Source organism: Bos javanicus, chromosome 3, assembly GCF_032452875.1.
Source record: "Bos javanicus breed banteng chromosome 3, ARS-OSU_banteng_1.0, whole genome shotgun sequence".
Lineage (NCBI taxonomy): Eukaryota > Metazoa > Chordata > Mammalia > Artiodactyla > Bovidae > Bos > Bos javanicus.
The window spans coordinates 66,230,456-66,254,928 of NC_083870.1; the positions used below are offsets into that span (position 1 = coordinate 66,230,456).

Here is a 24,473-nt window from a genome sequence, read left to right on the forward strand (position 1 = left end):
CTTCTTGGTTCTGGTAACACCATCTCACCACATTGTCCTCTCTGCCTATGTACAGAGGTAGCAGCTTCCTCTTTCAACAGAAGGAAATCAGGATATGTCACCCCAAAATATGCCCTCTGATACAAAAATTATTTTGAGGAATTAACAGAATATGAACACTTAGGTGACGATGATGATGACACAAAAATATCTCCTATGGTTTTTGTCCTACAGTTATTTGATTTTTACATGAACATACACAACAGATAAGTTTATTAACTGTACAGCATGATGACTATTTACTGTTCATTAAGTGGAAATAAATCATCATAAAGGTCTTCATCCTTGCCATTTCCATGTTGAGTAGGCTGCAGAGAAGGGTTGGTCTTGCTGTCTCAGGAGTGGCAGAGACCAAAGAGGGAGAGGAGGTGGAAAGGGCAGCAGGAGGGTCAGGCACACTTAGTGTAACTATGGAAATATATCATAACTTCTGTCTGACTTCGCTTTTCATTTCTCTCAAAATGTTTCTATACAGACTGAATCCTCCTACCATTCACTTCAGTGCCCAAATCATAGAAGGGATCATCCATGTTATAAAAGAATGCAAAAGCAGTCTTGAAAAGTCAGAACCCTTCTGACTTTTGTCTAACGTTAGTTTTTTGTTTTTTTTGTTTTTTTTTTTTTTCTGGCACTGCTTCTTGTACATCTTCTCCGTTGTCTGGCACTGGTTCAGAAGCACTCAATCATCTTCTGGTAATTCCTCTGGTGTGGTGTCTATTAGCTCTTGAATTTCTCCAAGATCCATATTCTGAAACCCTTCACAGACACCACCCTATCTTTTTTTGCCACATCCACAGTCTCTTTCATAATTTCCTTGATGAGCTCTGTCATAAATCCTGAGATGTCATGCACAACATCTGGAAACAATTTCTCCACAGGAACTTATTGTTTCAGGCTTTATGGTTTTTACAGGTTTTTTTTTACAATAACGAGGGCATCTTTAGTGGTGTAATCCTTCCAGACTCTTATAATGTTGTTTCCATCGAGGTTCTCTTCCACAGGATTGACAATCCTTTCCATAGAGTACCATGTGTAATGAGCTTTAAAGTCCCTAGGAGCCCTAATCTGGAATCTGAATCTGAGACACTGTGTTTGGGAGCAAGTAGACCACTTCAGCACCTGTAGTGCTGAACTCATGAGGTTCTGGGTGGCCAGGGACATTGTCCAATATCAAAAGACCTTTAAAAGGTAGTGCCTTATGGGGGGGTATTTCCTGACTTCAGGGACAAAGCATCAATGGAACCAGTCCAGAAAAATACTTCTCATTGTCTGGGACTTCTTGCTGTACAACCAGAAGACTAACAGCTGGTATATATACTTTTCTGTCAAGGCTCAGATGTTAGCAGCTTTATAGATACAGGCAGTTCTGATCATAAACCCGACTGCATTTGCACAAAATGGGAGAGCTAGGCTATCCATTCCTGCCTTAAATCCTGGTGCACATTTCCCTTCTGTATTAATAAATGTTAATAACTCCTGGAGATACTCTTTACAGGAAATTGTCTGCTGCCTCTTGGTCAGTGGAAGTTGCCTCTCCTGTTATCTTGATATTTTTAAAGCCAACATCTTTCTAAAATTATCAAACCATCCTTCACTGTTAAATTCTACAGCTTTAGATCCTTTACCTTCCTTTGGCTTTCCGTTGTCATATAATAACTTCACTTTTTTTTGAAACATATTAGTCTATAGATATGCCTGCACCCGCATAAAAACTGCATTTTCAATACAGGATAAAAAGATATTTTGCAAAAAGTGCAAAGTTTTCCTGCTTGCTAGTGTAGATGCAGTTATGCCTTCATGGATTTCCTTTTTGGGGTTTGTTTTTGTTGTTGTTTTGTTTGTTTGTTTTTACAATGGTCCTTATGCTGGATTTGTTTATCTTGAAATGGCAGGCAACAGAAGCTGCAGACCTCCATCTAGGGTACATATCCAGCAATTAAACTTCCTCTTGTAATACCGTCATGACTTTTCTCTGCTTCTTGGGAGCACTTCCAACCTCACTAGTGGCACTTCATATGGGTCCCATGGTGTTATCCAAGGTTTATGATATAGAACTAAACGTGATGAAAACCACACAAGAACTGAAAAGATCACTTTCTACTGTGATGCACAGTTTACTAGAGAGAGGAACTGCACATACGGAGATGATGAGCATCACGTGGCATTTTACACAGACCCTCACAACACCTAAGCTCACCTAAACAGCAGCAGGAGTTGCCTGTACAGTAGTACAGTGTGTACTGCAGCTAATTTTACAGTTATGATTTAACACTGCATTGTTACACTTTTTTACATTGTTTTTTACTTTTCTCTCGGCTATGAATGGTGCCAAGTATGGTTTTTAACGTGTTTTAATGCATAAGTTTTGATAAATTTTAAGTTTTCATTATAGATTTGTATGTATTTTATGACCATAAATGATAAAATAGGCTAGAATATTCATATATTTTATGCATTTATGACATACCTACTTTTTCTTCACTTTTTTTACATTTCTAAGCTACATGGTTTATTGGTAATTTTTTCAAAGCAGTGCAAATCTCCAAAATTTTGTCCAGTATATTTACTGAAAAAGATCTACTATCAGTGGACCCACAGTTTAAACATGTGTTGCTCAAGAATCAGCTGTAGATTTTTTGATGTTATTCTCAGCTACTTTTTCAGGAATCAGGTTCACATCCACATAAGTCTTCACATGTTTTCTAATCACTTCATTTAATTCCTTCAAACATTACTGACCATCTATTATTCACAGAAACTATACTAAGTGAACTGACCACAAAAAGCAGTGTGCCCATACATGACCGTGTAGCTAAATAACATATAGTGTGATAATGCCTGAACAGTGTCTACAAAGAGTCAGCAGAATGCAAATGACAGAGAAATCAATTCCTGATTGGCAGGTGGTAGAGAGGTATACAAGATGAAATACTACAGAAGGGAAACATGAATAGCAATAGGCATTTGTTTACTGCCTCGGCTTCCCTAGTGGCTCAGTGGTGAAGAATCTGCCTGCCAATGCAGGAGACATGGGCTCAATCCTTGCATCTGGAAGATCCTCTGGAGAAGGAAATGGCACCCCCGCTCCAGTATTCTTGCCTGGGAAATCCCATGGATGGAGGAACCTAGCAGGCTACAGTTCCTGGGGTCACAAAAGAGTTGGACATGACTTAGCAACTAAACAACAACAGCAACAACATTTACTGTCTACTGTGTTTCTGACACTTCAAAAAGTATTTTAAGTATACTTTTATTTAATCCTCAAAACAATTCTCTGAGGTAGGTACTATAATTATTCCCATTTGCCAGATGAGAAAACAAGGGACATAGAAATTAAATAACTTCCCCAAAGTATAAACAATCACATGGAGATGGGACAATGCATAAAACAGTTAGGAAGAGGAAGTCACTCAGTGGAGCACTTGTTTTAGTGTTTGAGATCAAGAATGTCCAGATTAGGAAAAATATCCTAAGAAGTTTGGACATAATGCTGTGTAGGCAAAGGAATTCATCATAAATCTCTGAAAGAAGCATTGGTAGTTGACTAGCAACACTTCACGGGAACCAGGGCACATCGTCATGTTTTTGGAGCAATGTGCTATAGTAACTAATTTGCAGACTCTTTTTTCCTATAGAATAATACTAAATCAAATATAAATTCACATTGAAGGAACATGACTCTTGAAGCATAATGTTTCTTCTGTTCTACATGAATGTAATTTGCCTGCACAAATTAACTCATGTGTAAGTGGGTTCGAACCTCATTATCCAAAAGTAATGTCATTGGGAATAACATTGTTTTAAAGCAAAAGACAAAAGTTCCCATTTTATGTGTTTATTGATCACCATAGGCCTTTAGCATTAACATTCAAATTTCTATTTAAACATGCTAAAATAGGATATGTTAATAATACCTTAGTTTGCAAACATACATGAATAATGTCTGATATAACGCCAGGAATAAAAATATTCTAGCACAGAACTCAGCATTTCCAAATGCTGTCATATATTCAACACCAGGAGAAAATCATCTTCCATTTCAACAAGGCTTAGTTTTTATTTGAGCTTCCAAATTTGACCTTCACCACGTGGTGGGCTGCCGTCTATGGGGTCACACAGGACTGAAGCGACTTAGCAGCAGCAGCAGCATCTTCTCCATTTAGAGCATTGACCACTAGGGGGCAGAAATGACCCAACATTTAGTTTGTTTCCGTTGACTGTTTCAGATTTTGAATCCGAGACGTCGTATGCTCCTAAAGCTAAAGGTGTACCTTCTTTAAACTGCATATCAAACAAACAAACAAAAAGAAAGAAAAAAAAAACTGAATTCAATTTTGTCTCTTTCATTTTTTATGAGTTACCAAGTCCAAATCTTATGTTTATTTTCAACTACAATAAAATTAAATTTACAATAGAGAGATTGATAGTTGATTATTGGTTTGTTGTAATATAAGACTAGCAATATCCTTCAGTATCTGGGTTTATGTTTCTAAGTGCCTACACTAATGATTAATGTAGTTACGAATATCACCTAATTCACGTATGTTATTAATTACATATATATATTATACATATTATACATCATACATATTAATATAGTTACATATATTATCTAATTATTTATATGTATATATTATCTAATTATATATATTATCTACTGATTTAGTTACATATATTATCTAATTTAGAGTTTATGACATATCTATGTAAGATGGGAAATTAAAGATTTTTTAAAAGATTGCAAATTATGTAGCATAATAGGGATTTAGACCCAGTTCTGCATAATTCCAACAGTTTTCTATGATATTAATTTTTTTCTGTTAGTATGGAATATACAATACAGGCAGGAAAGTACATAAAATACAAATATTCAACTTAAAAATGTTATTAAAGCAAATGTCCATTTCACCACCATTCTGATCGAAACAAAGGACACTTTTAGCTACTGCAGAAGCACCAGGTGGCTACTTACTCTTCACAAACCCCCTTTGCTGGAGCCAGCGTGAGGAGCTCCGCCCGTGGCAAAGGTCATGAGAAGGAGGCTCGGCATTCGCAAAGGCGGGATCGAGCCTCAGGAGTCCCCCTGGATATTCTCGAGCATCTACCCCCAAAAACCAGAGTCTGCCTACTTTACTGCCTTGTGCTCTCACCTCTGATTTACTGGGGGCTGTCCCCCACCACCATCTCACTCTCTCTGATAAAGAGTTAACTTACAGCTCCAGTTAATAAAGTTCCTGGGTATTAGGACTGTTTAAATCCAAACCCCTCAGATAGCTCTCTAACTCGCCTGACAAGTTTACCCGGACTCCTACAGCTATGCATACAATTGTTTACAGTCTCCCAGCCGTGAGAGGCACGGGAAGCTTAAGATATTTAAATAGCTTAGAGCCTCTCAGAGAGTTAGAAACTGTCAGAATAAAACTAGTAAAAGATTTCATTGATGAGCCAATGCTTGCTGCCAAGTTTCCACATCCCCTGTATTGTATCCTTAAATGTGTATTAATTAATATAGTTGGTATGTAGAAAAAATAAGTAGTGGCCTTGGTGTTAGCAACTTTAGACCCTTAAGGTAATAAATTCTTTCCTTTGTTGTAAAACCACTGCACCTCTGCCCTATAGGAATGCAACTTTATCTAACACCTTCGGAGGATGGCACCAAACCTTAAAATAATTACTCTTAGAGAAAATAAGTCTTATGGTTGACAAACCTTTGTCAACAGTCATAAAATGTTAATAGGCCTTCTGGCCAGAAGATGATGTAAATCACCTAAACCATTTGTATACGATAAATTTGCAGGAAAGAAACCCTGGTTTCGATAAGTATCAAAGACTGCTGACTTTGCATGATTTCACATCCCCTATTATCCTCTATGAGCAACTTAGGGTATAAAAGCCCCTGTTGAAAATAAAGCTACGGGCCTTGCTCACCGAAGCTTGGTCTCCCCATGTCATTCTTTTTCTCAATTTCTGCCTGAGTCTCCATCTGGAGCGCAGAGGTCCTCTATGACCATTTATTTGCCTGGGCTTCTAAGACCCACTCAAGAAGGTGCCTAAGGTGGGGCACCTTCTGCTATTCGAGAGGGCGCCTGCAGCCTCCGTGGTCAGAGCTAATCTGATGTCACAGGTTATATTGATTTTCCGTGTAAACCAAGCTACTCAGCCTCTTTTCTCCGCTGAATTTTCCTACTGAGCTATCCTCATTCTATTACTGTTTATATCTTTGATGAATATTTAAATTAATCGTCGATGCCGTCTCCCCTTCGAACTCCCTGGATCAGCCGGGGCTGGACCTCGGCACCCCTCCACCTTGGGAGGTAAAGAAATAAAATAGTCTACCTGATTTGTGTATGTTTTTGCCTGTCGAGACCAGCTCGACAAGCAGGGTTTCCGAAAGCGCGACATGAGGAGAGAATGAGAAACAAGACACAAGAATTCAGAGAAAAGCGAGGATCGGGGGATCAACACTGCTCCAAGGTGAAGGTGCTGAAACTGAGTCCAAGCCAGCTTTAGTATGCCTTCAGCCATGAAGGAAAGAATATGCGGGGAGTTAAGCTATAACTCTTGTGGCCTTCAGGGCCAAAGAAGAAAATGATCATTAACCCTTGAGTAATTAAGAAACAGTAACCAATAACAAATCAGTAACTAAGACTGATATTTTATCTATAGATTTTCCATCAGATACGTAAAACATGGGACTCTGAGACGCCAGTTGAGAAACAGTCTGGGGTCGCAGGATCATATCTTGTTTTCAAGATGATGAACTGTTCCCTCCGGACTTGTTCCAAGAGTCTCATGCCTTATAGCATCCAGTTTATCAATAATTACAAATTTATTTTGCGGCCCTTGCCGGGGCCTGCTTTTCTTTTATTCTTCCTGTCTCCTACACTTGCCTGTAAAAATATTTCCTTCTTTTTATTGCTGAGTAGTATTCCATTGCATGGATATACCACATATTTTTACTTATTCACCTGTCAATAGACACTTGGATTGTTTCCAATAAAGTTGAAGATATGTAGACAGACCCAATGAGCTAGAAATTTCTGAGTTATACATCTTAGGGACAATTTTTATATGTGCCTCAAAAGATGTGTATAAGAATCTTTAAAGTAGCATTATTCATAACAGTCCCAAATTGGAGATAATCCCCAGGCCTATGAATAGTATTAATAGAACAGATAATAAATTACAGTATATTACATAGAGCCCCTCTCCACTTGAAATAAAATCACCATCTTCATTTTTATGACCATCATTTTTAAGATTATCATTCCCTTTGTTTTACTTAGCACTTCCGTGAGATTTATATAAATCTATTCATCATGTATAGATTCATTCATATCTTTCTCCTTTTGGTCAATAGTATACTTTTAATATTTATCAATACTACTGTATATAGTTATAGCTCTTTAATTTTCATTGCTACATGAACTGAAATCTCTATGTAATATTAATTTGCTACATCTTTGAAGAAGTGTTCAGATATTCAAACAAAAATGGCTTTAGGTTAAAGAATACAACATTAACAGGGACCCAAAGAGAATCAAGCACTTTAGAAATAACATAAGAAGGCAAAAATTAAGACAATACAGCTGAAGGTCAGAAGATGTTGACAAGTCATATTAGAATAATCTTTTCCAAAATCACACACACATACCACATACACACACGTATGCACACACTCAAGTTAGACTTCAGTTTTACAAGAAGAAACTTTAATTTTTCACAGATACAGAACATAATTTTTAAAGAAATTATTAGTCTTTTATACAATTAATGATTTAAATTGTGCTGCTCCTCTTTATAGGTATTATGATTTTGTATGTGTAATTTCATTCTAGATTTAAATAAAATATCCCCCTCAGGTTCAACTGCTTCCTTTTTTCCCATGTTTTCTCATTTCACACTTTTCACTCTTCTATGATGAAATTAAAAGCTTTAATATGCAACACGCTCACTTATTTTCTTTATTCACATTTGATTATTTCTTTCTTCTGATCTCTGAGTAAAAGAAAACAACATACTCTTAATGGGTTATCCAGGGGAAACCACGGAGAAGGCAATGGCACCCCACTCCAGTACTCTTGCCTGGAAAATCCCATGGGTGGAGGAGCCTGGTAGGCTGCAGTCCATGGGGTCGCTAAGAGTCGGGCGCGACTGAGCGACTTCACTTTCACTTTTCAGTTTCTTGCATTGGAGAAGGAAATGGCAACCCAATCCAGTATTCTTGCCTGGAGAATCCCAGGGACGGAGGAGCCTGGTGGGCTGCCGTCTATAGGGTTGCACAGAGTCATACAGGACTGAAGTGACTTAGCAGCAGCAGGAAAAAGCAACCAGTAGGAAGAAGAAACACTGGGCTACAGCAGGTCTAAGCCAACCCTGACTTTGGGAGTGCATACCCCATAAGGAAGAGAAGGAATGGGAAAACCAGGATGGCAAAGTCAGAACCGCAAACATAGTAATGTGAGAGTTTCCCAGGAGTTTGCAAGGGAGAGAGCCAGAGATAATATGATACTCTGATTTCTCACAAACTGAAATAAGATTTGAGTTTAGGCTAACACTCCTGCCTTATCTTTGATTGGAACAGTGCAGCATGTACTATACACAGGTTGATAACAGGAAATACACATAATACTAAAATCTGAAGTCATAAACAGGAAAAGCAGCCACCTCTACCCAGAACTGATTAGACTGCATTAAGACAGGCTCTGATGAGGGAAAGCCATTGAAAAGTCAAGTCAAAAAACAGGCATAAGTATAAAGCTCCAATGAAGGACTAATAATCAAAGATCACATCTGATCAGAAACAATGCTGAGTCAATCCCTTTTTGAGTCCCAAGCAGCAACGCCCACTTTGACAAAAGAGAAAAAGGATACTGCTTGGTCTGTTAAGACAGAGGTGAATCATTTCAAATTTTCATTTTAAAACAAGACAAGAAGGGGAAGAAGTAGGGTAGGTCCAGTATACACCCAAACTGGAAGTAGCCACATAGTGGACACCTTACGCTTTTACACCATCAAACACATCTACCTGTTTTCTCAAGAGGAAAATTCTCTAAGAAGTCATCTGCAGCCCGCAGCATCTCTTTCAGTGCAGAGAGGATCAGGACATCTATGACAGGCTCCAGTTCCCACTCTGAGGTATAATTACTAACCACAAAGATGTCAGAAAGAGAGAATCCAAGTTTTCTGTGAACTGCCTCTAGCTGCAATAGAGAATGTAAAGCCCAGAAATCTTAAAACAGTGCAAAATACAATTTTATGTCAATATAAATTATGAAAGTACTAACATAAAGTAAGAACTTGGCAATGCTTTTGCTGTTGGAGAATGTAGAGACAGAGATCTGGCCCCATAAAGGGGTTTCTTCAAGAACTTCACAAGTCAAGTTCTAATATCATTGCTAATTTTCATTTAGAATACACATAATAGATTAAATATGAATTAGAAGTGAAAGGTACCTAATAGTTTCATACAAACTACACTGAAATTCAAGCATTTTAACACCTTATATTAAACTCTATCATTTCCTTTTTAAATTTCTTTTCAATTTTTATTTATTTTTGGCTGTGCTAGGTCTTTGCTGCTTTGCACAGACTTTCTCTAGTTGTAGCAAGTGGAGGTTACCCTCTAGTTGAAATGTGCAGCCTTTTCATTGCAATGGCTTATCTTGTTGGAGAGCAAGGCACTAAGCACGCGAGCTTCAGTAGTTGCAGCACGTGGGCTCAGCAGTTGCAGTGTGTGGGCTCTAGAGGGCGCAGGCTCCAGTAGTCACAGCACTCAGGCTTAGGAGTTGTGGCACATGGCCTTGGTTGCTCCAGGACGTGTGGAATCTTCCTGGACCAGGGATCAAACACGTGTTCCCTGCATTGGCAGGTGGATTCTAATCCACTGTAGCACCAGGGAAGTTCCCTTTCAGTTTCCTTTTAAAGGTTATTCTCGGGATAAGTCGGTTTTACTAGACTAATTTAATGTTACGCTTAATTCAGGCTTAGCCTAGTTTATTTGTGGAACCACACTTCCTAGGTTCAAAATAGGATTCTCACCTCCTAGCACCATCAGTAAACTAGCAATTGCTTTACTCTGTGTGCTTCTGTTTCCTTATCTATCAAATGTGGTCATGACAGTGCCCATCTCATAAAGTTATTATAAAGTATTGAATAAGAAAATACATCACATATTTAGTGCTCAATGGGCTTCCCTGTTGGCTCAGGGTAAAGAATCTGTCTATAATGCAGGAGACCTGGATTCGATCCCTGGGTCAGGAAGATCCCCTGAAGGGCATGACAACCAACTCCAGTATTCTTGCCTGGAGAATCCCTATGGACAGAAGAGCCTAGCAGTCTACAGTCCATGGGGTCGCAGAGTCAGACATGACTGAAGCCTCCAAGCAGCAGCAGTGCTCAACAAATATTAACCATCTTTATTTCCTCCCAACTATGGTTCCCACCTCCAGGTTCCCTCGACTCCAATCTATTCTGCACATGGGTGGCAGATGTTTATTGGCTTAACTTTGGTCATACCATTGCTCTTTCAAAAACATTGCTGTAATTCCATATAATGCACCTAATTAATAGAATCATCTCATGCAAATGTAACTTCCTCTCTCTAGCACTCCAAGGATTCAGCCCTCCCCTAAACTAAACAGTACCATGCTTCCCATACACGCTACCTTTTCCCTTATTGATGCATTGACTTATCCAGGGCCTCAGTTTTTCCCTTTTGGTCCCTTCACTTCTTGAAATGCTCCTCCTCAGTCCCACCCCAGTAATGAAATCATCCCCCTCCCTTTTAATGCACTATTTTCCCTTCTCTAAACTTTCAAAACATTTTATTTTTAATCATTTCTGTTTATCACACTCAATCACATCATATCCTTTTGTCAATTTCTTCTTATCCTACCACCTCCCCCAGTCTCTTTACCTCTTCCTACAAAATTATATGCTTTTTAGTGCAGGGAAATTATTTTTATTATCTGTGTATTTGATTGGAGACTATCATATTTGCTTGATCATCAAGGTAATTTATATAAGTTGAATAGAACCTAACTGAATTAAATTGTAGTGAATGGAAATATCTGTGTCAGTGTAAAGATAAATATATATTTAATTTTTAAAAATTGGAAAATGAGCCTGAGTTATCTCAAGCAATTGTTTTAATTCTTCTAAAACTCAGTAGGTGTTTGTTTTTATTTTTATACACAGTAATATGTGATTAGAGTGACATAATACCCCAGAAAATGTGTTTGCAAATTGCATCACCCATTACCTGAAGTTTCACAGGCACACATTTGTATACGTCTATGAGGTCACCTTTTGTAATCAGATCCAAGGTATCCACATGCGTGAGCAACACCACATGGACCACATCTATGCCAAAAAGATCCATATTATTTTCATTATTAAAGACAACACCAATATTTTTCATTTAATCAGCTATCAATTATGCAATATGCTATCTATGGAGCAATTTCAGAGACTTGAGAAGGTTCTGAATCCCCCACAAAAAAAGGCCCCCTTAACTACTCATTCATACTTGGAATTCGTCTAACAGAGGAAATATCCTTCATTGCCTCCTATGGGAAAAGACAAGACTTTAAAAGAAACCACCTCTTGGAAGAGGTAACTAAAATGTGTGCTATAGCATTATTGATTGATTCTACATCCTATCCAAACATTTGTGTTTTTATGGAGATTAGAGAAAACCAAAAGAACTCTAACACACAAGATGGGGGGAAAGATGCCTCAAGAAGAAGATGGGATTTTAGCAATCACCTCCCTGCACACCACCCTTGAAAGCTTTTAAATTTCAGTGAACAAGTAAATCAATCATTCCTGCTTCTAACTTAATCAAAGTTGTGACAAATTGTCTCATGTGCAAACAGAATGAATAACAGAGCCTAGAAAAACTATTAAGGCACCCTAATTCCCTAATCCTATTTACCTTCTCCAAAGCTTTGATGCTACCTCTCCCTATTCAACATCTTACTTTCCTACATCTTTCTCTTACTGAAATGTTCTTTTCCACTTTCTAATCCTTTAAGAAACAAGGGGGAATTTAGGATTCTTGGTAAATAAACACATGCTAGAATGCCAAGGTAGCAGGCAGTGAGGATTATAGTAATGTCTTCATCTATATTGATTTGTTTAATCTTTGTAATAAATCTCTGAGGTAGGCTCTATGATTATACTACAATTTTATAGATCAGAAAATTGAGGCACAAAGTCACTCAGTTTGTGAGGGATTAATTTGATTGAATCACACTGATTAGCCAGGGGAATATTCACCTATGAGGGCTTCCCAGGTGGTGCTAGTAGTAAAGAACCTGCCTGCCAATGAAGGAGACATAAGAGACGTGGGTTCAACCCCTGGGTTGAGAAGATCCCCTAGGGGAGGGAATGACAACCCACTCCAGTATTCTTGCCTGGAGAATCCCATGAAAAGAGGAACCTAGTGGGTTACAGTCCATAGACTCTCAAGGAGTCAGACACAACTGAAGCGACTTAGCACACACAAGTTCACATATGCAATTTCTTAAGTTCTTCATTCTGTCCCCAAACCACCCAACAATATAATCATTTCCCTTAGAAGTAAAGTGGAAAGAGACTCACCAGACTTAATCAACTCCCTTCGAATTCTTTTGATCTTTTCCACCATCTCATGGGAGAGCTGTCCAACAGAGTTGGCACTGAACACAAATGCCACACAATGAATTCTGTCCTTCAGCAATGGGCAGACTGTATGGTTACCAATGCCTTTTGGCCTTAGTTTTAAGGAATTAAACTGTCAAGTAAACATAAAGCAACATATTAATTCAATGAGTATTTATAAGCACACACTCTGCACCAAGCACAGTTCAAGTGACTGAAACTGAACAAAACAGGCATGTCTCTAACATTAAAGGGCTAACAATCTGGTAGAGAAGACAGTTGTTATGCAATTAGATAGCTGTCCTTTCACATGATCAGGTAAAGCTTCTATGAGGAAGGGTCATATACTCGGAAAGCTAAAATGCTGGGGGAGAGTTAGTCTGATAAAGGGAATAAGAAGATGGTAGAAAGCATTCGAGATAGTAGAAGCAATGTGGATAAAGGTGGAAGTGAAAGCATTCAGAAAGAAATCTGGTATCAGCAGAATACAAGCAGGGAAGTGATTCAAAATAGGATGTGTTTACTCTTGAACTAGCAATTCCTATGCTGGGAATCTGTCCCATATATATATTGGCAAAATACAAAGTAATCTATATACAAGGCTATTAACTTCCGGACTATTTGTAGTGGCAAAAATCTGATTCATCAGTGACATATAGTATTCTATCACCTCTCTAAGAAAGGAGAAACCACAAATAAACTATAAATTTTTATATGAGTACTTATAAGAAAAGACGACGAATGTATTCAGAGAAAAGATGGATTCTTTGAGTACACCTTTTCTAGATTTGACCTTGTATAGATGACAAACATAAATATAAAACTAAATTTTAAAAGCTATCCTTAACTTTAAACAAATAAGCTTTTATATCCAGTGGGATCATAACCACACAGAGATAAATAATTTGACTTGAAAGCATAGTCATTTGTATATTTCTGCTACATATTTCCTAAATTGAATATAAAAATTTGCTAAAAGAATAAATTGTTTCCAGCTTTGATAGTGCTTATATTATGTTGGTATTAAATATGATCATGATTAGATTGTTCATAGTAGTAATAGGAATTTTGCTCTGAGACCACAGTGAATATTATGTGCAATAAAGCAAATGAGTGGTGACATGATATTCTGCCACCTCTGATGCACTTGAGAATAGGGATTCTCTGCTTGGGAAAAATGAGATACAAATGTAAGATTGTTGTTCAGTGGCTAAGTCATATACGACTCTTTGCAACCCCACGGACTGCAGCACACCAGGCTTTCTTGTCCTTCACTATCTACCTGAGTTTGCTCAAACTCATGTCCATTGAGTCAGTGATGCCATCCAACCATCTCATCCTCTGTCAACCCCCTTCTCCTCCTGCCCTCAATCTTTCCCAGTATCAGAGTCTTTTCCAATGAATAGGCCCTTCACATTAGATGGTCAAAGTTTTAGCACTTCAGCTTCAGTATCAGCCCTCCCTATGAATATTCAGAGTTAATTTCCTTTAGGATTATGTAAGATAGAAGAGATTAAGTAAAAATTCTCTAGCCCTGAGTTTGAATGGAAAGTTTCTTCATAAATTCATACTATATTTTATCATAAGCACATATATTATATATGTATGTGTGTGTATCTTAGCCCTGTCTACAGAAAAGGGCAAGAACCAGTGGCCAACTAAGAAGCAATCAACAGTTCTAATGACCCAAGCAAAGACTCCTTAGAGAAATCATTGTTTTAAAATCTAGAACTGGAAATATATACAATGTGGCTTGAATATCTAGTATATCATAAATAAGAAATATAGAAGATTTTTAAGGTTTCTATCAAAAAAAAAACCACTCAGTATCCAAAATGTAGAGGTCTCCACTTGTCAAAAATTTGGCATCAAAATGGAGAAAAACATAGTAAATAGAGGCATATCAAGTATATTCAATTCATGAGTTCATATGGATAATAAAATAATAAATGGTAATTGTTGGCAGATACAAAGAATTAACTTATTGTTTCAAAAGTTTGTGAAAAAGAGAAAAAATGGAGCATACATTTCTACCTTTCCTATACAAGCTCTACCACTAAATAATCTAGTAATAGAAGAGGGGAAGCTTCTTTTTCATATGTGAAATGAAGTAGTGACAGAAAGAGAATATCACTATTTTCACACTGCAGTAAAGGATCTAGACATTGAACACCAATGACTACCTTATATTATAAAAATGAGAAAACCCAAAGTTGTATGCCTCTTCATGAAAGAACACAACACCACCTATGAAGTACAAGCTGAATTTAAACATGCCCCAGGCATGGTTTTGGAATTTTTCCCATGGTTTTGGAAACCCACATCAATTGAAACAAACAGCAAAGTTCAGACTATAGGTTAGTCTAGAGAACAAACAACTAGATTTCTTAAAAAATTAATTTCGAAGAAGAATACCAGAAGATATTGAGGCAGAACATACAGACTAAAAGAGGCTGGAGAGATTTATTTGAATAATGTTTCTAACAAATTGTCAAAAAAAGATGCATGATAAAGAGAAATGGGTAATAGTTTGCAAATTAAGAACAAGTATAACTTTTAGATGTGATAAGCCTATAATGGCTATATTTAACAAAAGACACATATGTGCCATGAGTGTATATATATATGTATATATACATACATATATAAAACATTTGACATGTTAAATATAAATTAAATATATATTTTAATAATAAATTTAAAAAATATATATATATATTCAAATAAAAGTGAAAGTATTAGTCTCTCAGTCATGTCCAACTCTTGGGAACCCCATGGACTGTAGCCTGCTAGGCTCCTCTGTGCATGGAATTCTCTAGGCAAGAATACTGGGAAGAGTAGCCATTCCCTCCTCCAGGAGGTCTTTCTCACCCAGAGATCAAACCTGGGTCTCCTGCATTGCAGGCAGATTCTTTACCATCTGAGCCACCAGGAAGACTAGAGATCTCTTCGAGAACATTGGAGTGATCAAGGGAACAATTCATGCAAGGATGGATGTGATAAAGGACAGAAATGGTAGTACCTAACAGAAGCAGAAGAGATTAAGAAGATGTGGGAAGAGTTCACAGAAGAACTATACCAAAAAGGTCTTAATGACCCAGATAATCACGATAGTGTGGTCACTCACCTAGAGTCAGACATCTTGGAATGTGCAGTCAAGTAGGCCTTAGGGAACATTACTATGGACAAAGCTAGTGGAGGTGATGGAATTCCAGCTGTTATTTCAAATTCTAAAAGATGATGCTGTTAAAGTGCAACATTCAATATGTCAGCAAATTTGGAAAACTCAGCAGTGGCCACAGGACTGGAAAAGGTCAGTTTTCGTTCCAATTCCAAAGAAAGGCAATGCCAAAGAACGTTCAGATTCCTGTACAGTTGCACTTATTTCACATGCTAGCAAGGTAATGCTCAAAATCCTTCAAGCTAGGCTTCAGCAGTAGGTGAACCAGATACACAAGCTAGATTAGAAAAGGCAGAGGAACCAGGGATCAAATTGCCAACATTCGTTAAATCATAGAGAAAGAAAGGGAATTCCAGAAAAATATCTACTTCTGTGTCACTGATTATGCTAAAGACTTTGACTGTGTGGATCACAACAAACTGTGGAAAATTCTTAAAGAGATGGGAATACCAGACCACCTTACCTGTCTCCTGACTAACCTGTATGCATGTCAGACATTGAACAACGGGCTGGTTCAAAATTGGGAAACAAGAACATAAAGGGTGTATATTATCACCCTGCTTATTTAACGTCTATGCTGAGTACATTATGCAAATGCCACACTAGATGAATCACAAAGATGGAATCAAGATTGCCAGGAGAAATATCAACAACCTCAGATATGCAGATGACAACGCTCTAACGGCAGAAAGTAAAGAGGAACTAAAGAGCCTCTTGAGGACGAAAGAAGAGAGTGAAAAAGCTGGCTTAAAACTCAACAGTCAAAAACTAAGATCATGGCATTCAGTCCCATCACTTCATAACAAACAGAAGGGGGGCGAAAATAGAAGCAGTTACATGGTTTTTTTTCCTTTGGCTCCAGATCACTGTGGACAGTGACTGCAGCCATGAAATTAAAAGACACTTGCTCCTTATAAGGAAAACTATGACAAACCTAGACAGCATATTAAAAAGGAAAAACATTACTTTTTTTGACACTCATATAGTCAAAGCCATGGTTTTTCCAGTAGTCATGTATGCATGTAAGAGTTGGACGATAAAGAAGGGGGAGTGCTGAAGAACTGATGCTTTCAATTTGTGGTGCTGGAGAAGACTTCCAAGAGTGCCTTGGACTGCAAGGAGAGCAAACCAGTCAATGCGAAAGGAAATAAACCCTGAATATTTATATGGAAGGACCAATGTTGAAGCTGAAGCTTCAATACTTTGGCTACCTGATGCAAAGAACTGATTCACTGGAAAAGATTCTGATGCTAGGAAAGATTGAGGGCAGGAGGAGATGGGGATAACAGAGGATGAGATGGTTGGATGGCATCACTGACTCGATAGACATGAGTTTGAGCAAACTCCAGGGGATAGTGAAGGACAAGGAAGCCTGGCGTGTTGCAGTCCATGAGGTCCCAGAGCATCAGACACAACTTATCAAATGAACAACAACAACAGCAACATATATTTAAAGGCATATTCATTTATGGATGAAATGTTATGACGTCTCATATTTTCTTCCAAATAATACAGGAGAGAAGAATGTGGATAGACATAGATGAATCAAGATTGGATATAAGTAAAAAATTGTTGAAGCTATGTAAATGAAAATTTGTTAAATAGTTTTATCCACTTTTACATAGGTTTAATGTTCTCTATAACAAATATTTCTTTTAAAGGATATTTTAAAATAAACTTAGCTACCTCTATAAGATAACTTGACACTAAAGAATGAAAGAATCTTGCATAAATTTAAAAATAAAGTATTTTCTGTTTCTGAATAAAAATACTGGATGTGCATAGATGTATATCAACATGCAATATAAAATTTTCACTTCATCCCAATCAAAGCACCAACAAATCAAACACGGAAACAACCAAATAAAGTACAAACAAGTTCATCTGAAAAATTGTATGTATGAAATAGTCAAAAACCTGTGAGAAATGAATAATGAATGATGTATCCAGTGAGTTATCAAGACACAATTTATTGCCATGGAAATTAAAACAATTAGACAATATAACAAAAATGATATCACAATGGAATTTAAATATATATTAATAGGACAAACTATGGAATAAAAATTAATATATATATTTAGAATGAAAAATATGCAAAGACATTCAATGAAAGATGTTGGCACATTTGACTATTCATTTGGAACAAGATGAATTGATAATTAACTTAATTATCTAAATGTTTATAAAAAGGAATGGGAACTTTTTTTTTTAAAGGCTGACTGAAGTAGTTCTTCTCTTTAATCTTTTCCTTTTTCTTGCCTGGAATATTGACAGTGCTTAGCATGATCATCTTGAGAACACAAAGATTAAAACCACATGTCTTAGTCATCCTGGCCTGCTGTCACAGGTTAGAGAGAAAAACTTTTATTTCCCATAGTTCTGGAAGCTAGGAAATCCAAGATCAAAATGCTAGTAGATTTGGTGTGTGGTGAGAGCCACATTCTTGCTGTGTCCTCATATGGCTTCTAGAGAGGTCATCTCTTGTGTCCTTTCTTACAAGGATACTAATTGCATTTATGAGGGCTTCACTGTCATGATCTAATCACCTCCAAAATTCTCTACCCTCAAACCTCAGCACAATATGGATTAAGCCTTCAACATATGAATGTGGGGTTGGGAGGGCAAACATTATGCCTTATGCTGAGGGATCTCAGAAACAAAAGTCAGAAGGACTCTTGAAATTAATAACCTGCCACACTGTCCCAAAACTGCCTACCTTCAGACTTCCTGCTACATAAGAAAAATCAGCCATGTGAGTATATTGATGTAGTTAGGTTTCTGTTTCACATAACCAAAAGCAAGTGAACATAAATAGCATTCATTGTTATAACAGCTATGACAGAAGAATCCTTTGGATGCTTTGTGTGCTAAGTCACTTCAGTTGTGTCTGACTCTTCGTGACCATATGGACTGTATCCTCTGTCCGTGGGATTCTCCAGGCAAGAATACTGGAGTGGGTTGCCATGCCCTTCTCCAATGAATCTTCCCGACCCAGGGATAGAACCCAGGTCTCTTGAGTTTCCTGCATTAGCAGACTAGTTCTTTACCATTAGCGCCATCTGGGAAGCCCCTTGGATGTTTTAATTCTTTATAAAATAAAATATCAAAAAGCAGAAAAGGATCATGAACAAGTATAGTTTAATACAGTAAATCCCAATGCACTAGAGTCTGATATTGTCAACTGTGGGCAAAAATAAACATTTTAAGTATCAATTATACATTCTCAATAATTAGCTAAATCATACCTGGTATTTGTCAGGAAAATGGCCTTCTAAGATATAGGGTATGTCATCCATGTCCAGGCCTTCTTTCTCACTCAGCCCCATTGTGTCACACAGAATAAACGGCAGAGTGTTGTTATCCTTCCCATCCTTAATGAAATATGTTCTGTACTGCAAAGGGAAAAAAGCAGCTTTAAGAGCTCATTAAAAAAAAAAAAAAACACTGTAAATTGAAATGAATGCTATGTGTAATGAAATTGATCAGCAAAAGACATTTCAAATCTAGTTAACTTGAACAAAAAAGCAAAGGCTGAGTGATCTAGCATGGACTCACCTTTTCAGATGTCCCAGTTGGATCAGAACCCACCAAAGCCTGGTTCGTTACATGGCCTCGGAAAATAGACCTCACTGAGTTGAAAAAGCTAGATTTCCCAGCTCCAACTGGACCCAGAAGCAGAATGCGAACTTTGTGAACCAGGCCTCCATATGGTATGTAATTTCTGATAGCACACAATAAGCTCTCCTTGAGCCTGTTTAGATAAGACAAGTTTAACAGTTGACTAAGACTCTACCATAAATTTTCCTAGAATTCAGTCTCTTTTCTTCTTATACGTTATTATTTATTTCTAACTAGCAACTTGTATAAGAAGACATGAAACTATCTTATCTCAAATCCTACAAGTAAAAATAACAGTTTTAACTAAAACCAATCAAACATAAAGACTTTTGGACTTAAGTATATATAAATCTTGGAATAAACATCAATTATGCTAAACAAGAAGATAAATTATCAATAATAGACTTCAAAAACCACAACACAATATGTGACTTTTGAAGTTTATAGAAGTAGATGGTTTCTAACATGTTCTTGAAGTTCATCATAAGTATTCCCACCCTGCCAACCACCTCTGCCCTGAAATAGTTAAAACTGTAGCTCTAAGAATTCTAGCAAAAATATAGACATTCAGGCAAATAATAATTTCCCTTTAAGTATATAAAAACATTAGAAATGCCTTTCATCCACTCAGTGATCTTTTTGCTTTAACATTGAAATTATGAAATATTTTATGATTATAGATACAGTTTGTTCTTCATGACGCACAAATTATATGCTATAATTTACACTACCAATTTTATTGACAGACTGTATAGTAGAATAGGGTTTTCCAGGTGGTGCTAGTGGTAAAGAACCCACCTGCCAATGCAAGAGATATAAGAGACACAGGTTCAACCCCTGAATCAGGAAGATCCTCTGGAGGAGGGCATGGTCAATTCACTCCAGTATTCTTGCCTGGAGAATCCCACGGACAGAGGAGGCTGGTGGGCTACAGTCCATAGGGTCACAAAGAGTTGGACATTACTAAAGAGACTTACAGGAGGAAAGGATAGTAGAATAAGTCTCAGATAATGAACAGAATAATAGAAAGTTAAAACATTGACTTACTCAGTAAGTCCACTCATCTTCCTTTCGTCCAATAAATCTAGAGAAATAATCAAAGAATAATGAATATTACAGGTTGTTGAATAATTGAAACTGAATGAATGTCAATGAAGTCACTAGAAAAAAATACAAAAATTGCCTTTCTGCGGGAACAGTACAGTATGGTGAAAAGCAAGTAGAAAACTACAGGAAATCTCCTTAATGTATTTCATTTGAAGAGTCCAGAGCTGGACTCTGGACTCTGGAGTTCAGAGCTGGTGGGCACTGCAATATCTTTTCTCACCAAATTATTTAGCAATAGTGTGTGACCCACTCCAACACAAGAGATACGAGCTGGGGCCTCTCTGATCAGAAGCAAGGCCTAGAGGCATAGACAGGCTAGGGAAAGATTTGAAATACTCTAAAATATCTTCTCCTCCATAAATCCAATAGATCTGAAGGGGATAATGTACAAAGACACACAAATAAAAAAACCACAGGCACTGGATTTTCTCTAAAACCTACTGTTAACTGTTGGGCCGCTTAGAAATTCCAATCCAATTGATTTTCTTCTTGGTGCAAAAAGGAATGTAGTACTTGTGCATAAACAATGAGAGCACAGTAAAGGATTCAAGGGCAGACTTAGGTCTTCACTGAACCAGTGAGACTCAGGCTCAGCATTCTTTTGTTTCTAGGAAAGGGTTACTCTTTTTTGGTGGATTTAAAACTGAAAGGATTAGGTGTAATGATGCTGGTAACTCTAAATAACAAAAGAATAATACTGTGTGGAACATTTATGCTGCTGCTGTTGCTGCTGCTGCTGCTAAGTCGCTTCAGTCGTGTCCGACTGAGTGGGTTGCTATTTCCCTCTCCAATGCATGAAAGTGAAAAGTGAAAGTGAAGTCGCTCAGTCGTGTCTGACCCTCAGCGATCCCATGGACTGCAGCCTTCTAGGCTCCTCCGTCCATGGGATTTTCCAGGCAAGAGTACTGGAGTGGGGTGCCATTGCCTTCTCCGACCAGAATGGCTACAAATTGCAAAATCAGTAATAAAAGATTTGGGGAAAGTTTTAGAGAGACAGAAAGTCTCATACACTGCTTGTGGTAATGAAAATGGGTATGACAATGTTGGAAAACTTTATCAGTATCTACTGAAACTGAATATACACATACCTGATGACCCAGCAATTTCATACTTATATTCTTCAAAAAAAATTATATATATACATGAACCAAAAGACATACAAGAATATTTATAGCAATATTATTTGTACTAGCCCCAAACTGGAAAACCCAAATGGTCACCAAAAGTGACTTGATCTTTTTTATGGTGTGATGGAATCATTACAATGAATATTATAGGAAAATAAAAAGGAGAAAATTACTACTATATATAATACTATGGATGGATCATTAGGGAGGTAGAAGTTAAAACAACTGACCTAGGATACATTCACTCTCTTTACCAGGGAAAGAAAAAAAGTAACTAGGTCTAATTTTCTTATAAATATGCTGGTAGTCTTGTCTCCTGGGAAATAAACTAGTGATATTTGCTACAAGGATGGTATTTTTCTCTTGAATATCTTTAACAGTATGTTCCTGGCTAAGAATTATGTGCTAAGTTACTTCAGTCAAGTTAAATTCTTTGTGACCCCCATGGACTGTAGCCCGCCAGGCTTCTCTATCCATGGGAATACTGGAGTGGGTTGCCATTTCCTTTTCCAGAGGATCTTCCTGACCTAGGGATCCAACCCAAGTCTCCTTCATCCCCTGTATTAACAGGCAGATACTTTATCACTGATCCACCTGGAAGCCATTTCTATATTACAAATTGATATATTGACATATAACTAGCTAAAGGCTAAAAGGCAGCATAGTATTATTCTAGAGTCCGGGGCAGTATCTGACACATAAACAGGCATTTCTACAACGCTTTTGTGGGTAGCACAGACAACTGAAGCTTTTGGAAGGTATCTATCCAAATGCAAAGGTATCTATCCAAATGCACATAATTCTTAAACAGCAACTCCACTATCAGGACATTACCATAAAGAAGTTTTTTTGTGTACTTATATGCATACAGATAATACAGGAGCATTGGTTGTAACAGCAAATACAAGAAACAATTTATGTCTTTAGTAAAACAATGGGCAAACTAACTTTGTTCTTTTGATATGATGGATATAATACGAAATTGCAGCAGAAAGCATTGACTACCAACCAAGAGAAGTTCAAGCTCTGGTTTCTTTCTAACAGTCTCACAGTCTTCAAGTTTGCTTTCTGTTCGCTCTCTCTCTCACTTCCTTCCACATTATCTCCTCCTCCCTACCCCTTCCCCACACTCCAGAGAACTCTGCATATGCAATTTCTGACCATGTTTGTGTTGTAGAAAACAATTTGGGCCAGTTTTCAGCCTGGGCTTCCTGAAGATAAGAACAAATATAAAAAATTATTGGTCCTTACAGGAATGGGTCAGCTAGAATCCTCCATATGTGAAGGGTTATCTGGTTAAACTTACCTTCACATCGAAAAACTTCACAGTCTTGGAAGGAAATATAAATTTGAGATAGTCCAAGTTTTTCCATTGCATTTTTATTAAAATACATTGTTTTTTCCTTTAGATGTATACTGACTTCAAGATTTCCATCAACGTTTTTATCAAACAACATAGGTAGTTTAAATGGTCCTACTTTGCATTCTGTAATTGTAGTCTCTTGAAAGACAAAAACAGCGATTAAATAGTTTCCTTCCCCATAGTCCTTTTGCATATATGCCCCAACAATCTGATCTTCACTGTAAATCACTGTTAGAGTAGGTCCTTGATTAGAGCATATCTGAAGCAACCTATCAGTAGAAAATCCATGGACACTGGCCTTATAGAGAAGGCTAAACTGCTTTTCTCCAAAGTAATTTTGCAGCTTTTTTTCTTGCATCCATGTCAAACGAGTTGCCACTTCCATACTTCTCAATCTGGTGGAAAATCAAATACATTTTCCATTAAATATTGAAATTTTTGCACTGCCAAAAACATTTGCATTAATGCTTCTTAATTTACTTTGCATTACAAATGAAATATGTAAACAGAGGGTGAATAAATAGCAAGAAAAGTCATTAGCTAGTTTTTTATTCTAAATGATTTCTTTTTTAATTAAAAAAAAAAAAAGACTACCGTTTGCAAGAGGCTAGAAAAAGTGGAAGGCCATTTACCTGTTTGGAGGATTTCTTCAAGGGCTGAAGCTGAGGGTAGCTGCTCTGTCTGACAGCTAGGCAGGCACAAAGTGAGAGCAAAAACTTTCCCAGCAACCTTGAGGCTTTGGAGAAGCAGAGAACAGGAAACTGAAACTTAGTGAGGTCCAGCCCAGTTGGCTGTGTGCTCACTTCCTCTAGTAAGCAAGCATAAAGAGATCCAGTTAATTTTAGATAGTAAAGTCATATAAAAATTATATTAGAAGAATCAAGGAATTGAAGTCTGAAGGAAAGAAGCCTAATAGCTCACTACTTTTTTTAATGACTTAAAAAAATTTTTAAGGACAATTCAGTTTCTGTATATGGACACACAAAAAAGCAATGTCTATTCTACCTCCAGCATGCATCTCAAATATGTTCATTTCTCTTCATCTCTGCTATCAATATATTCTAAACCAACAAATATAGAGTGTTTAAACAGTTTCCTAACTGGTCCCGCTACTTTTCTGTTTGCCTCCTCTCCAATACTGTCTCTTCAATGGAACCAGTCATTTGTAAAATATTTACTGAATAAAGTAAATTTCACACTAAAACCCCTTCTCTGATTTCACAGTGCTAGGGATCACAAACTTGTGTCCTATAGGCTGAACACAACCTGCAGATTTGTTTTGTAGGGCCAACACAATTCCTTTTCCTTCTTGCGTTTTTTTGTTTGTTTGTTTGTTTTTCTTGGTGGGAATGGGGAGTGGGGGTAGATTTTAAATTTGAATGTTTTTATA

General features: G+C 37.3%; 1 protein-coding gene across 2 annotated transcripts; it reads right to left on the reverse strand.

Moving 5' to 3' along the window:
* Window positions 1-3,858: 3,858 nt before the first annotated feature.
* IFI44 (interferon induced protein 44) lies at window positions 3,859-23,864 on the reverse strand. Of its 2 annotated transcripts, none has more exons than XM_061411487.1 (9): window positions 23,716-23,864; window positions 23,027-23,478; window positions 20,534-20,570; window positions 19,424-19,619; window positions 19,114-19,260; window positions 12,646-12,817; window positions 11,303-11,403; window positions 9,068-9,242; window positions 3,859-4,213 (listed from the first exon to the last, which is right to left on the reverse strand). In XM_061411487.1, exons 2-9 carry the CDS (start codon window positions 23,466-23,468, stop codon window positions 4,143-4,145), a joined length of 1,341 nt encoding a protein of 446 aa, XP_061267471.1. In that variant the 5' UTR covers window positions 23,469-23,478; window positions 23,716-23,864; the 3' UTR covers window positions 3,859-4,142. The 2 variants fall into 2 exon arrangements, with proteins under 2 accessions (XP_061267471.1, XP_061267472.1); XM_061411488.1 differs by having other exon boundaries at window positions 3,859-4,320; window positions 23,716-23,861.
* Window positions 23,865-24,473: the final 609 nt, after the last annotated feature.